General features: G+C 43.9%; 1 protein-coding gene across 3 annotated transcripts in view; it reads left to right on the forward strand.

Annotated features, from left to right (window-relative positions):
* Positions 1-17759, forward strand: part of rbfox1 (RNA binding fox-1 homolog 1) — a 276075-nt gene that overhangs the window by 245072 nt on the left and 13244 nt on the right. For all 3 annotated transcript variants that reach the window (XR_005447445.1, XM_038739155.1, XM_038739164.1), the window contains one exon: positions 9533-9608. Coding sequence is in view for 2 of the 3 variants with exons in the window: in XM_038739155.1 (XP_038595083.1) it covers positions 9533-9608 (76 nt within the window). In the remaining variant the exon portion in view is untranslated. The remainder of the gene's footprint in view (positions 1-9532; positions 9609-17759) is intronic.

Genomic DNA, 17759 nt, shown 5'->3' on the forward strand with positions numbered 1-17759 from the left:
AGTGGCAATGATATGCATCTGTTCATTCCTCATTCATTCAATCTTGTCAAAGCTACCAGCAAAACTTACAACATGCTGACGTCAGAAGCATGTCCATTTACAAACCAATCAGTGTCATGTATAGGGAGACACAGCCCACATAGATGATGACGACAGGATGCAAATATGTCATCTAAAGTTATTTAGTGCGCTTGGATAATTGCAATGTGAAACCAAACCAAAACTAAGCCAATGTATCAAAATGTATGAAAACATGAACTTCGGTTCGGACCTTGGTGCGGACTTTCAGGTGTCAAAGGACCTTTACAGTCCATGAGTTCTGGTTTCACATACCATCATTATGGGAGAACCTTTTCATGCCAAAACTGGCCTCATTAGTCACCTACAAACTCACAGTTAACCAAACAAAATGACTTGATGATTGTGGTCTTCAAGCACATTTTTAGCCATGGTAGGCTCTAGGGATGACAATAACAGTCTATGCACCACTTTAGTCCAACGGAAATATCTCACTATGTCCACTATTGGATGGATTGCCATTAAATTCTTTACATACATTCATGATGCTGAGAGAAAGAATCCTAATGATTTTGGAGATGTTCTAACCTGTCCTCTTGCGGCTGACATTTGTGGTTCAGAGTAAAATGTCTCAGCATCTACTAGACATTTGAGACACTCATCTTCCCCAGAGTTCTTATAACTTTGGTGATGCCTTAACTTGTCACCTAGCGCCATCATTGAGTTAAAACTTCAGTTTGCCCATTTCTTTGGTTCTTGGACAAATTTCCCATCAGCTGCAGCTGTACTTTGTGTTTTGTGCTAAGTAGCAAATGTTAGCATGGTATGTGGTGAACAGTGTAAGCAATATACCTCTATAACATCTACATTTTAGCATTGCCATGGTGAGCACGTTATCATGCTGATGTTGGCATTTAGCTCAAAACACCACTGCAGCTAAGTACAGTCTAACAGATCTGGGGCCTCCTTTATAAACAGTGCGTACAGGGCTGTAAACGTACACCACTTCCCACGCAAAAGGTTGGGATCTAAAAAAACAAACTTGACGGGAGAATGTGTGGTCCCCGACACAAACTCTGAGGCATGCGTACTCACATAAAGTGGACAAATGAGAAACGGCGACTCACATGGCAGAAGGATGAAATGTTTGAAATGGATAGTATTGTGTAAAATAAATCAAAATATTACCTCTGAGTATTATAGACCAATAAAAGTTAATATTATTAAATAATATCAGTTCATTTGCCATACAGATGAAAGCCTTTCTGAGTAAACAAACACCCAAGTGCGCAATTAAAAAACGTTATTTAAGATCACTTGCAGCGCACACAGAAACAAATGATTTAGGATAATTAACACAAACGCAGATATCTGATTTTGCAAAAGAATACAGTGCACTTTATTCTCATAAATAAGGTGAACAGGAGGACAAATTACATTTAAATTGATGCCGTTTTTGAAGACTCAGTGATTAGTTTAATATATTATCAGATGTTCGTTGCCTTATGGTATTTGAGCCAAACGCTGTGCACCAGTGTGTGGATGTGATGCGCTGCTTGTAAAAATACGGTATGGGAAAATATTAACAAATATAACAAAATATAACACTATTTATTATGTCACATAAAACAAGTCATACTTCTTTTAACTCATCGGCAGCCTTGTTAAATGACTGTTTGCGTAGCCTAAATAAATGCGGAATGCATATGGTTTACTTTCTTTTCAAACGTGGGAATCCAAATGATGTGCCTGGGTCATCCAGTGCGTCCTGCATGTATGTGACCCCCTTCACCTCCGTCACTGCTCAGGAGCGATTCCCCTTCCTCCGGATCGATTATAAGGGTTAAATTTCTTTTTGCAGCTTTTCTGTCAGAATTGGCCGTCCTTTTCTTCATGCAGTCAGTATGTATAAAAATTAATGGGGGGCGTTTCACTGACCATTTATAGGCAACTGTAGGCGTTTAAAGAGTCTGACAAGGAGCTCGCTCACATAAGCCACACTTCAAGTTGATTGTGATTTATTGTGAAGGGGAAATCGGCGTAGGATGTGCGTGCGCACTGTTTTATAAATCTGATTATTTTTACGCACTTCCTGTGTTTTGAACGTATGCAACCATTAGGAGTCTTATCAATGCACAGTTTTATAAATAAGACCCCTGGTAGTGTGACTCCAGCTTTGTACGTAACGTACAGACATGAGAGATTTTCTCATCTTTTTCTCAGAAAGAAAATGCTTTCTTCTGCCTAAAAGGACATTTCTTAAAGATAAAGAAAAAAGTATTCTGCAAAATGACCAAGAAAAATTTAGTTTTAGGTCATCAAACTGCAGGAGTTTATAAGGTTCAAAGACAATATTATAGTTGCATAACTGTGCATTTATGGAAAGATACTTTATCCAACAACCTTGTGCATTTGATCAAGCTCCTAACCATTTTTAGATCTACTGAAAATGGTATTTCCATATTTATCTTTTCACCTCTGGGTCATAATGTTTTTGACTTAAATTGCATTTGAATTTGTGTTGTAGTTACAGCTTAACACAAACTCTCTCACATACACACTGTCACACCCACACCCACGCACACACACACACACACAAACACACACACACAGACTGATGATGGGTTAGGGCTCTGTGCTGTGAGATAAGATAGGTCAAATGTAGTGCTGGGCTGAGTGTGGGTGTTGGGGGTGCTGCATGGTGAATAGCAATGTCCAAAGCTAATCGGGATTAACTTCTAATCGCTTCAGCCACTGGGCTGCTATGCAAATCAACTCAATTATGGGCACAGGCCCTGGCCCCTGATTGGCCCTTATCATGACTGGCTAGGACACAGAGGGAAAGAGGGGGTGGACTAGTTGGCCACAGTATGGCTGCTCACTTGGAATACTGGAAACACTGCTGCTGTCTATTTCTGCCTAAAAATGGAAAACTCATTGATTCTCCGTGCTTTGTTTTTTTATTTACTTTTATCATTATGCTTTGTGGGTTTTATTTATCTGTATCGCTCTGTGTCTATTTCTTAGCTAATTTCCTTTGACTGTATGCTAAACTATTTAATCAAGGTGGACTCAAAATGACATATAAAACTTTGGTCTTCTCAACCCTCAGGTCCACAAAACTACTGACCAGACTGCCATGAAGTTTGCTTTGGATAATAATGTTTCTGAGGGGATTATTTCCAATTTATTTTAATAATTCCTTGGCCTATCTTCTTGTACTACTATCAGGCTAACAAGATTACATGTGCATTTCATAAAATTAGAATACCATGGAAAAGTTCAGTAATTTTATTCAGAAAGTAAAACTAATAGATTCTAGAATCATTATGCATAAAGTGCAACTTCAAATTGTCACTGTGCAGTCTAAACCCATTAAAAGTTGTACAAACTTCAACATGCTCACATCTGCACCAAATTTTATATGTAACAGTCCCGCCCTGAACACACCCATATACCAATATTCACTCAAATTCATAGCGCCATCTGCTGGCAATAGGAAGTGACACGTTTTATGATGTAATGTACTGCTCCTGAAATGTTCCAGAAAGCCCTGAACACATTGATTAAGCCATGTTGTAAAACTTGTCAGTTTGCCGTTAATGGCGTGGGGGTGGTGTGGCGACAAATTTCCACGCTTCGCCATGACACAAGAAGTTGTTGTAACTTGATTGTACATGTTCAGATCTCTAACAAATTTTATTATTTATTTTTTAAGTTTATTAAGAGTCGCGCCCTGAACACATGTACATGCCGACATTCACACACAATCAAAGCACCACTTACTGGCAACAGGAAGTGACCTTTAACGAAGCAGCCCCCGTGGCACGTTTCACCTACATGTATGAAATTTCTATGGCACATGTATCATGTCCAGACGTACCAAAAAGCCTCTCGGAGCGATGCTCTAAACCCAACAGAAAGTCAGCCATTTTGAATTTGATGGTAATTTTTGGATGATTTACACACTTGCTTTAACGAACTCCTCCTAGTGATGTAGTCCGAACAATTTGTGCTGTGCGGTCTAAAGCCATTGATGATTAAAAGTTGTACAAACGGTGAGTTTTCGTGGAACGGCATAGCTTTGGTGTGGCTTCCAAAATCAATGATAATGCTTTTTGGCTTTTTCCCTCTCCTTTATTGAGTTACATACCTTTTTTGTACATGTAATAGGTCATCCCTTTGACGTCACAGGGATGTCGTCTTTATTATTATTATTTCATTATATATTCATTTGTCACTGGGCAAGACGGGGACAGAAATGGGGATGGAATCACACACATCACACAAATAGACACCACAGAGCAAGTAAAGCACCTGCAAGAGAACGGGGATGGGAGATGGGGACAACAGGAAACAACAGATGAAAACATTAATTACAGAAAGCGAAGACACCTGCAGGAGAACAGGGAGGGGGGCTTGGAGGAAAGAAAGAAAAAAAAGGGGGAGGGGGGGGTCAACAGGTGACAAGCAGCCGGACAACAGCAATAGACAGCAGACATAAGAAAACAACTGAGGGAGAATGAGAAGGAGAAACAGTCCCAAGTGCAGCCAGATGATGATGGGCCCCCCTCAGACAGCCAAAACACTGGAAGCCCTGTGATGAGAGAGCCGGCAGGTGGCAGAGATGGGAGACCACACCTGCCAAAGAGGGCCCCCACGGGAAGAGGAGACAATGGATCCCAGGCCCAAGGACACGCCACCTGCCCCAGACATGAGCAGAAGCCAGAGGCCCCAGGCCTCGGGGTCCAGAGCCCCTGACCCGACCCAGGCCAGGCAAGGCAGACATCGACCCCATGGCGCCCCCAACGCCTCAGAGCTCCAGTGGCAGGAAAGGGGTCAATGAGACCCCTCTCACCTTCAACCCACCTCACCTGTGTAAATATATTCTATTGTGTTGGATGCATGTCATGGTTTGTGAAGTGTTGTATGATGGAGTGGAGGTAATTTGTGTGGTAACTAAGGTGCAGTTAAAATTGGGGGCTAGTTGCGACACAGGCACCCCACAGCTGGCTGGCAGTGGAGCTTCCCAATGTGCCCTTCCCACACCACAAGCCCTCTATGTCTAATGTGTGATTAAAATTGAGGGGTGGCTAGTGTGGGAGGAAGGAGGGCAAGGCCACAATAAAGCTTCCCCACCCACCAAACACCCCACAGCCTGCCCACCCCCCAGGGTCCTAAGGGTATATGTAGTGAGACATAACCAGAGGGAAGATGTGGAAAAAGTAATAGGGCTCCGGCTTCCTCCCACCATCCAAAAACATGCAGGCTAGGTTGATTGGTTACCCTAGATTGTCCTTAGGTGTGAGTGTGAGCGTGAGTGGTTGTTCGTCTATGTGTGGCCCTGCGATGGACTGGCGACCTGTCCAGGGTGTACCCCGCCTTGCGCCCGATGTCAGCTGGGATTGGCTCCAGCCCCCCCGCGACCCTGTACGCAGGATAAGCGGTTGATGATGGATGGATGGATGCATCCAGAAGTTTTGGTCTGGACTAATGGATAGATTGAACCATCTGTTTTCAATAGTAAAATGTTTATCTTTGATAATAGCTTTGGGGGCGAGAGTTTAAAAGAGTTTGTTATCATCAGAGGTAAACCTCAGTCCATTTTGTTATACTTAAATCTCGCCCAAATTATGGATTTTAACTGTTCATTTTCAAGAAAGTTACTATTGCTAATTCCATATTGTGCCACTTGACCCTGGAATAGAATAAAGACACTGCCCTGAATGACATGCTCTAGATGTCTAATCCCTTCATTGTACCACAATGGGGAACTTAACGTTTTCTTATTGTGGAGGAATTGTTCCATATTGGAGTAAATGTGCGTGGGATAGGTGAAGACCTAGATATTTTGAGAAATTCCCACCAGGCTGCCAGGGAAGTGCTTATGTTAATGCTTTTAAAGCAGGTATGATGTTTGATACTGGAGCTGATGAATGGCATATCTGAAATTTTTATTTCCTTATAGAATGTTTTTTCTATATCCATCCATGAGTGGTCCAGTGTGCTTTGACAAATTGGTAGTTCTACCACCACAATCTTTTCCTTTTGGTAAGGTTTTTATTTCCATTAAGATTTAGAGATGTTTGATAGATAGATAGATAGATAGATAGATAGATAGATAGAGACTTTATTGTCATTGTATATAAAATACAATGAAATGCAGTTTAGAGCAAATCATTGAACTTAGCAGCTTTAAAATCACATATATAAATAAATAAGCCATAATACATTAAAGCATACATTAAAGCAATATTAGCATAAAAACTAACTGGTCCAAAAATTAGATAAAGTACATTCAGTGTGTGTTAAGTACACTTTGGCATCATGTGATCAACATTCAAAGTTTCAGCAGTATGTCCACAGCTCTCAGAAAAAAGTCAGTCCACTGACTTAAACCATACAGCAGAGGGTCGGCTGGGTATCATTGAAAATAGGTTATTGATTTTAGGCAGGACCATCATTTTTATGGTGGCGATTCTTCCCATGAGTGATTTGGGCGATGTCGTCCATCGCACAAGGTCATCCTCTATTGATTTTAGTAGAGGCGTGTAGTTGGGACAGCCAGATATTTAATGTTAACTGACCGCAGCAGTGTATACTCTGTATACTCTGTGTATACTCTTCCAGATATACTCTGGAAATCACACATTACAGGTAAAACTATGGATTTACTCCAGTAAATGGAGTAGTGTCATTCTTCCCATGAGGGATTCAACGGAACCTTTGAGGACCTTGATTTCTGCAGTGAGCTCAACCACCTGTTTCTGGCTGAACTTCAGGGATTCCCACAAAGCCTGAAACACTTTGTGGAGAACTTCCACCAGAAATAATTGGGCAACAAAGCTGGACAATTTCTTGTCTTTTGAGTCCAGGATGTCTGCGACGTCACCGCCTTGTGAGGAGATCTCTCCAGGTGAGTCTTCAGTGTGGTTTCTCTTGGCCTTCCCCATGACCAGTCTGTGAAAACACTGGTCAATGTAGTTGTCAACTTCAAGGATCTTCCAAATACTCATCTTCAAGGTCCTCCAGAGCTGTGGGATTGTTGCGATTTATTTATTAAATTGGCGGATTGTCTAATGAATGAAATGTTTGTTTAGCTGTGACCATTTTGACATTGCACAAGTCTCTCTTGAGATTAGACAAACTCTCACTGTGTCATATCTTTAGCTTCACAATATTGAAGAACACCTATCGCTCTGTCCCCCCGTGCAGATTTGAGGCTCTCTGATCACTGTATGCTTCATCTTCTCCTGACTTAAAGGCAGAAATTAAAATCTGCTAAGCCTGTGGGCAAGACTGTGAGGAGATGGACTAAAAGCTCAAAGCTGGAATTAAAGGCCTGCTTTGAATTTTCTGATCTGCATCTGATCTGATTTTTGATGCTGCAGCTACAGACTTGAACTGACACTGTTATATCTTATATCAGCTTTTGTGTGTGCCAACGAAAACTTTCGGCACATACAGCACAGCAAGAGGCCAAGGAGGAGGCCTGCAGAAGTGGGGACATAATCCTTTACAAACAGGCCTGCAGCCTGTTGCACCAGCTGTGTGTAAGTTCAAATGTAGCCTAGTTATCTTTACACCCTAACTACATCCTGAAAGACAGAAAGTAACAGAAAGGCTGCTGAAAATCATGTTCATGATTGTGGACTTCAGAAGGACCCCCCCAACACTGCCTCTCATCACCATCCTTAACAGCACTGTGTCTGCTTTAGAAAACTTCATGTTGCTGCTGATCCACTTCTATGATGCAGTTTTCTGGTCTGTTCTCTGTACATCAATCACTTTCTGGTTTGAATCTGCCACCGAACACGACAGGAACAGACTACAATGGACAGTAAGGACTGCAGCATCACTGTGCCAACCTGCCCTCCATTCAGGACTTATACATGTTCAGGAGTCAGGAAATGGTTAGGAAACATCCCTGCAAACCCACCACACCCTGGAAACCTGTTCCAACTTCTCCTCTCTGGTAGTCACTACAGAGCACTCTACATCAAATCAACAGATACAGAAGAACAGTTAATGAAGAGTTACTATAGTCTCAGAAAACAATCCTCTTGCAAAAACCCGAAAACACTAAATATCAACTATACTTACAAATCAGAATTTATTAAACATGTCACCATTTCAAATATAAATCTAAGCCTATATACCATGTATATTGATATGTGTACATGCATACAATGTCACATCCCCCTATGCGTGCCCACCTACTTCATGTTTATAAAGTAACCGTTTACATAAATTATTCAATATTTATTCCAGCACTTTTTGTTTACAATTTCAATTTACAGAAACATTTTGACTTGTAGACATTATATGTTTTTGATTATTGTTGATTTTTATATACACAGTTTTAGAATACCCCCATTTTTCTAGTTTGAATAGATATATATACACACAAACACACTGCCAGTCAAAAGTTTGGACACAACTTCCCATTCAAAAGTTTTTCTTTATCATTATTATTTTCTACATTGTATCATTAATAATGAAGACATCAAACCTATGAAAGAACCCATATAGGAAAAAAATTATGGTCCTAGTGCAAACCAGATGGGATGGCATGTTGCTGCAGAATGCTGTGGTAGCCATGCTGGAATTTTGTCAGTTTGTGAACAGTTTATGTTGAGATATGTCTGCTACTTGATATCTCTGAAGCATTTACAGTATGTGAGCTCTAACCTGAGGTGTTGTTAATTTGCGGTTTCTAAAGCTGGTAACTCCAAAGAATTTATCCTCTGCAGCTTCCTTTCCTTTTGATGGTTTTCGCAACTGGTTTTCGCAACTGCACTTGAGTTCAAGGTTCTGACTGACCTTCATGTCTCACCACAGTCCATCCTTACGATGGTATGTGGTTTCTCTTTACATAGTTATTGCCACAATAAGGATTGGAACAGTAGACGAACAGGGCTATTCACTGTATAGAATTGTGTACCAACCCTACCTCTGCACTAGACAACTGATGGTTTCAAACACATTAAGAAGTCAAGACATTCCACAAATTAACTCTGGTCACACCTGGTAATTGAAAACCCGTCCAGGTGACTATCTATTGAAGCTGATTGAGAGAACGTCGAGAGTGTGCAAAGCTGTCATCAAAGCAAAAGGTGGCTACTTTGAACATATTCTGGTTTTACACTTTGTTTATTGCATAATTCCATACTGTAGGTGTTCTTTCATAGTTTTGATGTATTCTGTATTAATCTACAATGTAGAAAATAACAGAAATAAAGACAAACATTGAATGGGAAGGTGTGTCCAAACATTTGACTCTTACTGTATATAGTTATTCTATTATGTTGTATGTACATAATAATTAATTGTTTATGTTTCAGTTGTTCAGCTTTATTGTTCCTGTTTGAGCTGTATGTCTATTTATGTGTAAGTGCACTGAGAGCATTGAAAAATCAGAGTCAATTTCCTGCCTATAAAGCTGATTCTGAAGTAAATCAAGAAAGAACCAATTTCATTTAAACATCCTCTGTTATTTCATGTGTTTCCACAGTTACGGACGAGTATATGCTGCCGACCCCTACAACCACACACTCACTCCAGCAGCCACATACAGCGTTGGTGCCATGGTAAGACCACACATCTCTGTTCTCCATTCCAGGTCTTCTTTACATCATGCATCATCTCATTTGCAAAGTATCTAAAATATTTTTTTATATCTCCAAAAGTTTTAAAATTGAGTTTACCTTTTGTAGTGCATGTGCCTTATATATATATATACACATATATATAATTTAAAACTGTATTTGGTGTACAGGTTTGAGTGGAGTGACAATAATGAAGGCTAACTGACCATTTCTCACATTTGGAGTATGGCAATTGCAACATAATCCTGATACTTTACAATTAACTGAGTTTTGGTGAGAGCTAAGAAAGAAAGCTAAGAGAAGAGAAGCAGAGATGACACTAGAAAAGCAAATTATACCTGCCATATTAGTAAGATTACATCCAGTCAATTTATTGCACTGACAGAGGAAGTAAAATTCAATTCAATTCAATTTTATTTATATGGCACCAATATATATATAACAAGAGTTATCTCATTGCACTTTTCATATAGAGCAGGTCTAAGCCGTACTTTTTGTAACAGTATTTACACTGCAGTAGTATGCACTTGGCGACAAGACAGAAACCTCGAGCAGAACAGTAGCCCAGTAGTGTACAATTTCATTTCATTCTATTTCATCACTAAATCCACTTCTGAGAAGTTTTGAGGCGAGACATCAACTCTGTAGATTTCGAATATTGGTAGTGTTACAAAAATTGATGGTGGATCGAAAATGCGCTTAAAGGTTTTCGGGTTGAGGAGCTCCGCAAGTGGCGGCGGAGGAAGCTCGCGCTAACCGGCGGGAGTAGCTTGTGAGGCTGGCTGGCAGGCCGCTTACAGAGCCCTCTGGTCCCATACCCACACAGACCACTGCAGCCAACGCAGCAGAGACTCCAGCAACAACAGCAGAGGAAACTACAGCTGTTAGATTTTCATACTGCTATTCTGTCTTTACATTCTGAGTAACGTTGAAACTCTTTAAATTAAATCAAGAGACAGCTGGTGTGGCTGGAATCTCTGGAGTCTGGATCTGTGGCTGCAAGTCATGTTCTGGAGCCAGAAACACCTGCAGAAAGCGATAGGAGAAGAGAGGAGATGGACGAGAAAGCACAAGACTACGGGAGACGAAGAAGTCGAGTTAGTAACATGCAATAATGGGATTGCATATAGACGTTGCATATAGAAGGAAAGAGAGAGGAGCTCAGTGCATCATAGGAAATATAGCAGCATAACTATGTGATGGTTCAGGGCTCACCTGAGCCAGTCCTAACTATATGCATTGTCAAAAAGTCTTAAGCCTACTAAGTTGCAGTAGATGTAGCTTTAAACACAAACACAAACAAAACAAAAAATGTCCTTGTCATATTAGCTGAGCGCAGACAGAGGAAAAACCAGAGCTTAGGACCCAAATGCAGGATACCCAGGCTGAACAACTTCAGTACTCGATGTTTATTAACAAAAAAGGTGAACATCTTCACCAAAGGTGAGGCAGACAGTCAATAAAGCAAACAAAATCTAAAAACAGGTACAGGCTATGGTCCAAGAAATTCAAAAAACTTCCACTCAATAAGATACGAGTATGACCAACAAATGACTACACTGACTCAAATATAAAAAATAGAGGTGAGGATAACCCAATGGCACACAATGACAGGAAGCAAAGTCACACAATACACACAAGGAAGGATATTTTCAAAATAAAACAGGAAATAAGTGTCTGCTTGTTGTGCTGAAGAGAGGAGCTTGTGCTCTCTGGCAGAGGCTAGACAGGGGTGAAACAGAAGTCCTCAGGCAGATGGCCTGAGTGCTGAACAGGAGGTCCAAAGGATGACCAGAAGGGCTGAGCACATCCGGAGGGGACAACAAGATAAAGGCCGGCATCAAAAGTGGAAACCTTCTGTAGGCCAAATGGCGATAGCGGTAGCCCTCTGCAGGCTGGTGGCAAAGGCTGAACCCCTCTTGAGGCCAGCGACATAAAAAAAAAAAAGCCTACAGGGACAAAAATAAGTGGGTAAAAAAAGAGTGTCGGCAGGTACAAACTCTTGTGGATGGACTTGTGAAAGAGGCAGAAAATTCTTCAATAAGGAGAAATCTAAAGTACCCTTTACAAGATCACCAAGCTCCTGAGTGGAAGCAACACCAAGCCCTCAACTCCTGTACTGATCTGGCAGGAAAATAACAACAGAGCACCAGGAAGCAGCACACTAGGTTGAGTAGTTCTGAAATGTGCTTAATCAGCCAGAGCCTAATGAACCAGCCAACCCCTCACCTGAAGCTGATATCCTGAACATTGATGTTGGTGCTCCGCCTGTAGAGGAAGATGGAATCCATCCAAAGCCATGAAAACTGGCAAAGTAGCAGGTATCAACTCCATCCATGTTGAGATGCTAATGCCTGACATCTTAACATCTCTCATCTACAAGGGCCCTGTCTACCCTTTTCAGGAATATATGGAATTTGAAGAAAATATTCCCAGTTATTTGTCCAAGGGCCTAATTGTCAAGATCCCCAGGAAAAAGAGGTGGCGTGGGATCATGCTTATTTCCACCGCCTCAAAGTGTTCTGTAGAGTTTCCCTGGACAGAATTAACAGTGCCAGCAAACAGCAAACTCTGTGAAAAACAGGCTGGATTTTGGAAGGGCAGAGGTTGCACAGGTCAAAAGATCAAATCCTTGCTCTTTGTAACATTACAGAGCAATGCATTGAGTGGAATGTTCCATTGTTTGTTAATGTCATCAACCTCAGAAAGACATTTGACAGCATTCACCACAAACCTGTGGAAGATCCTGCTTAATTGGAAAGTTTTATGACCACTTTGAATGCAGTCTCATACTTAGCAATATCATCTCTGAGTGGTTCCCTGTACAATCTGGAGTACGCCAAGGCTCCATTCTGTCCCCCATTCTCTGGATTGGATCAATAGGATTGTGCGAAGAAAAACTACTGACATATCAGAATCAGAATCAGAAGGAGCTTTATTGCCAAGCAGTGTTTTACACATACGAGGAATTTGCTGTGGTGATAAGGTGCTACACGTAGACAAATATCATAAACATATCTTGAGGCATCCAGTGGACCCTCTGTTATGTCTGAAAACGTTCAGTATTGTGCCCTGTTCGACTTTGTTATGATATGCACTGCGAGTGACAGGTTACTGTGCCTTTAAGACTTACAGCAGTGATTTACGGCAAGAGGTAAAATGTAAGGTTTGCGGCAGTTGAGTAAACGCAACACGAACAAAGCTACACTGTGCTACACAAACACATCATTTGGTGAACGAGGATGTCTGAACTCGTCTTACCACCACCGCCACCTTTCCTACCATTGCCTCGGGCAGGAGGGACAGCGAATCTTTGCCACGCTCACCTTATTGGATGACAAGTACGTCACAGCCACGGCTGCCTTGAAGGCTCACTTCAGCTCCGGAAGAAGCCGGCGGATGCACTGCTTTGAGTTCGGTCAGCGGACCCAAATGCCGGGTAAGACCGTTGCCCATTTTGTATCAGCATTACGTGAGCGGGCTAGATAGTCGACCAGTTAATAGAGAAAACGTCATGTCACCAGCTGAGGGAGAGACTTTTACTAGAGCCGGACTCCACGACGCTAGCGGACGCTTTAGTAATTGGAAAGCAGTTGGAACCGGCCCTGATCGAGGCGCGCAAGTTCGGCCGCGCTGTGCACGAGCCTGTGACATCATCACCACCGTCAGTTCAGACTGCCGAGGCGGCTGACAGGGTGAGTGACAGTCTGGATGTACAGAGGGTGGACAGGTGGCCCAGGGAGAGTGGGCACAAGAGCTGTAGCAACTGTGGCTTCCCTAAACATGCAACTAGAGATCAGTCATGTCCTGCCCATGGGAAATGTTGTCGTAACTGCAACAAGTTGAACCAGTCGCTCCTCTCCTGCTTGCCCCGATACTGCTGCTGTTCCCATAAACACTGTACAGACCCCACAGCCTTCGTTCAAACTCTGCACATGCCGTGTGGGCACAGCTCTCATTCCACTCCTTGTGGACACAGGGGCTAAAGTTTCAATCCTGAACAAATGCACATATGACCGCTTCTTCAGTCATGTGCGTCTGGCGGCAGCGGCTAAATCCCTGTTAGGCTACGGCCATTTCCCCATCTCTACTCTGGGTGTGGCCCGCCTCCCCGTCAGCTATGATCGACAGTGTGCGCCTGACACTAAGTTCTGCATCACCCGGAAGGGAGCTAATATTATGGGCCTTGCCTTGCCCTGGGCTTTACTGTGAGTGATGCGAGGGGCCTGCGTGTCCTGCAGGTCGCCGCATCCTGGCCTGACCGCTACCCACAACTGTTCAACAGGGTTGGCCGCATGCCTGGATTTGTACACCAGCCTACTGTTGATCTGTCAGTCCGCCCTGTGATCCAACCCCTACGGTGCATTCCCCTGGCTCTCCGTGATGCGGTCCAGGCCGAGCTGCACCGCCTGGTGGAGGCGGACGTCATAGAGCCCGTCGACGCCTCACCATGGGTGTCTAACCTGGTGATAGCCAAGAGGAGGGGGGCGGACTGCGACTTTGTGTCGACCTCACAGATGTAAACAAAGCCATCATTCCTGATAAGTACCCCCTACCTACGGCTGAGGAGCTCACTAGCCATTTCCATGGCTCCACTGTTTTCAGTAAGATGGACTTACGTAACGGCTACCTGCAGGTCCCTCTGGCACCGGCTAGCATGGACCTTACAGCGTTTGTCACGCACGTGGGGGTTTTCAGATTTAAACGCATGCCGTTTGGACTTTCATCAGCCCCGAGTTGTTTTCAGAAGATAATGTCACTCATACTGGCTGGTATCCAGGGTGTCTCCATCTACCTGGATGATATGGTGGTGCATGCACCCTCCACCGCGCTGCATGACGATCGCCATGACGATCGCCTGGAGCAGGTCTTCCAGCGTTTCGAACAGCATGGGGTCACACTGAACTCTGAGAAATGCATGTTCGGGGTTGAGGAGGTTGAGTTCCTGGGCTTCCGGCTCTCGAAGAAGGGCATCGCCCCGATTATGTCCCACACTGACGCCATTCTGTCCCTGCCAGACCCGCAGTCACCATCCCAGTTGTCTTCCTTCCTGGGGATGGCCGCCTACTACCTCAGATTCATGCCACACTACTCTGACACAACGGCCCCACAGCGCCGGCTGCTCAGGAAGGATGTTACGTGGGACTGGACCCCGGCCTGCCAAGAAACTGTGCGTGTCATCAAACAGCAGCTCACGTCCCCACCAACACTGACCCATTTTTGCTTGACCGCGCCCACCATGGTCACCTGCGACGCCTACGGGGTGGCGTTAGGCGCTGTGCTCTTTCAGACTCAAGAGGGGGTGGAACGCTCGGTGGCTTTTGCTTCACGGGCATTTACTCCAGTAGAGCAGAAGTATTCAGTGGGGGAGAGGGAGGCCCTGGCCTGCCTGTGGACGTGTGAACGCTGGCATGTTTACCTCTACGGGAGGCCCTTCACCATCCGCACAGAACACCAATCGCTGACGGCACTGCTGGCGACTCAAGGCTCGGGGCACAGGCCCATGAGACTGCTGAGGTGGGCTGACAGGCTGAACCAGTACAATTTCAGTCTGGAGTTTATGCCTGGGCGGGCCAACACGGTGGCCGACCTCCTGTCTAGAGCTGTGTCGGTGACGAAGGAGACGGGTAGAGTGACACCAGACACAGAGAGCGATGAAGACTGGGTCCACATCCTGCACGGGCCCCTCAGTTCAGTAGTCACTCTGGCAGAGCTGCAGCAGGCCTCAGCAGCTGATGAGGTCCTCACAACTCTCCGTACCTACGTCCAGGACGGCTGGCCTGCCAAAGTGGATGACAGGCTGCTCCCCTATTACCGTTTCCGCAATGAGCTCTCCTGCTGGGGGGCAGGGTGCCTGGCCCGTGGCCACCGTGCAGTCATTCCGGAGTGTCTCAGGTCCAGAGTACTACACATGGCGCATGAGGGGCACCTGGGGGTGGTCAAGGTGAAGCAGTGCTGCCGTGACACAGTGTGGTGGCCCCACATAGATACTGATGTTGAGGAGCTGGTACGTAACTGCACTTGCTGCCTCCTGAGTGGGAAAACTGGTCAGCCAGCCACAGCCCCTCTCACCCCGACACTTTGGCCGTCGTCACCCTGGGAACATATTCAGGTCGACCTCTGTGGTGAACTTCACGGGGCACCTGCTCACGCTCGCTACCTGCTGGTTGTGCACGATCTTCACTCGAAGTGGCCAGAGGTTTTTCAGCTGAGCTCCATCACTGCACACTCCATCATCGACCGCCATCATCGACTTGTTTGGGCGCTGGGGAATGTTATGTCTGAAAACGTTCAGTATTGTGTCCTGTTCGACTTTGTTATGTTATGCACTGCGAGTGACAGGTTACTGTGCCTTTAAGACTTACAGCATTGATTTACGGCAAGAGGTAAAATGTAAGGTTTGCAGCAGTTGAGTAAACGCAACAGGAACGAAGCTACACGGTGTCGTTATTGAGTCCTACACAAACATAACACCCTCTCTAGCTAGCTTGAAGATCCTGACTTTGCTGATGATCTTTCTGTCCTTTCCACAAATGTTATTTATAAATGCATTTAAAAGAGAGTGAAGTAAGTACAGTTAAATTCCTTGTATTTGCACACTTGTCTGACAAGGTTTTAGTACATTCACATATCCAGCACATTGCGCACCACCAAAAAAGTGCAAGAGAGGAGTTGCTGTATTAAGGGCATTAAGTAAAAACCAGATAACTTCATAACTTTGACCAGTTAGCACTCATGACTAGGGCTGCAACTAATTACTATTTTAATAGTCGATCATTCTATCAATTATTGAAAATAATAATCGACTATTCGGATTATGTATTGAAAAATTACACAATGCCTCTCATTTAGCTAACAACTTTTAAATACACTTAACTTGAGGTTGTTTAAGGCATGTGCTAATTAACAGTCAAGACAATAAAATTAATACTGCTTTCAAAAATGAATTTTTTAATTAACTTTTCTGCTGCAATAACAGAAAGTTCCAATGAAATCAAGTCCCTTCATTGACCAAACAGGTACACTGTAAGAAACAACAGTGTGTGCAGCGCTGTGCGAGCCCTCAACTGAGCAGCTGATCTGCTGTCTAGTGACAGAGCAGCTTACACACCTGACAAACTGACTATATATTTGTATACAAAGAAAGGAATAACATCATCCATTACATTTGCCAAATTTACAAGAAGGGACCAGTGATAACGATTTTTAAGTATATAGCGTTTCACAAAGTGTATATAGTTTCCCCTAACTCAACCACTCACAAAACTCCATGATTTCTTTAAGGAACTCTGGGGCACCCTCACGCATAGACAGAACTGTATTTTTAATTTAATAAAATTTTTTAGAAAGTATGAAATTGTCTGGTGTTGTGTAATCTTGTGCACTCAGCAGCAACGCTTTTCCAGCTGTAAACGTCCCCATGTATTGTTTATGATTGTAAAGTTAGATCTGGAAAGTGAACAAGATCGTTTTAAAACCACTGGGGTGGTGGTGATGTCACAATGGATAACACACATGCCCTTGGTGTGAGAGACCCCAGTTCAATCCCCCATTGTGTCCCTGAGCAAGACACTTAACCCCTCGTTGCTCCTGAGTAGTGCAACCTCTGACATGTATAGCAGCTGTAAGTCGCTTTGGATAAAAGTGTCAGCTAAATGAATAAATGTAATGTACTGTAACCAAGGGAAACGGTATAGAAAATGTTATCGCTCATAACGTGAAGTAACAAAGGTTACGATATGGTAACCCTAGTTCTATCTCACACAGGCTCCGCCCTCTACTGGACTCTATGGGTACAGTGGATGGAGCCCGATGACTGTCCGCCCTAGCCGTGACAAGCCAAAGTCCACCACACCAACCCGGTCTGCCACAGGCCGGCCAAAGCCCCAACCACCACTTCACCTAGTGACAGAGTGGTGGGACACCCCTGAGAAGGTTGCTGGACCAATAGGGGCCTGGCCTGACCATTAACACCTGGACTGCCCTGACTTCTCTCTGGAACGTCAGGCACTGCCAGTGTATGTTCCCCCTCTACACCCAGTAGTCACTAGATCCTCACTTTTCAGATCCTCGCACTTGCGAGCTGGATCCCGAGAAGGATCCCGACATATCCAAGACATAGAAACGCACAAA

This window comes from Micropterus salmoides, unplaced genomic scaffold (genome assembly GCF_014851395.1).
Source record: "Micropterus salmoides isolate LMB-PRFRI ecotype aquatic unplaced genomic scaffold, ASM1485139v1 Ms_hic_scaffold_10, whole genome shotgun sequence".
Classification (NCBI taxonomy): domain Eukaryota; kingdom Metazoa; phylum Chordata; class Actinopteri; order Centrarchiformes; family Centrarchidae; genus Micropterus; species Micropterus salmoides.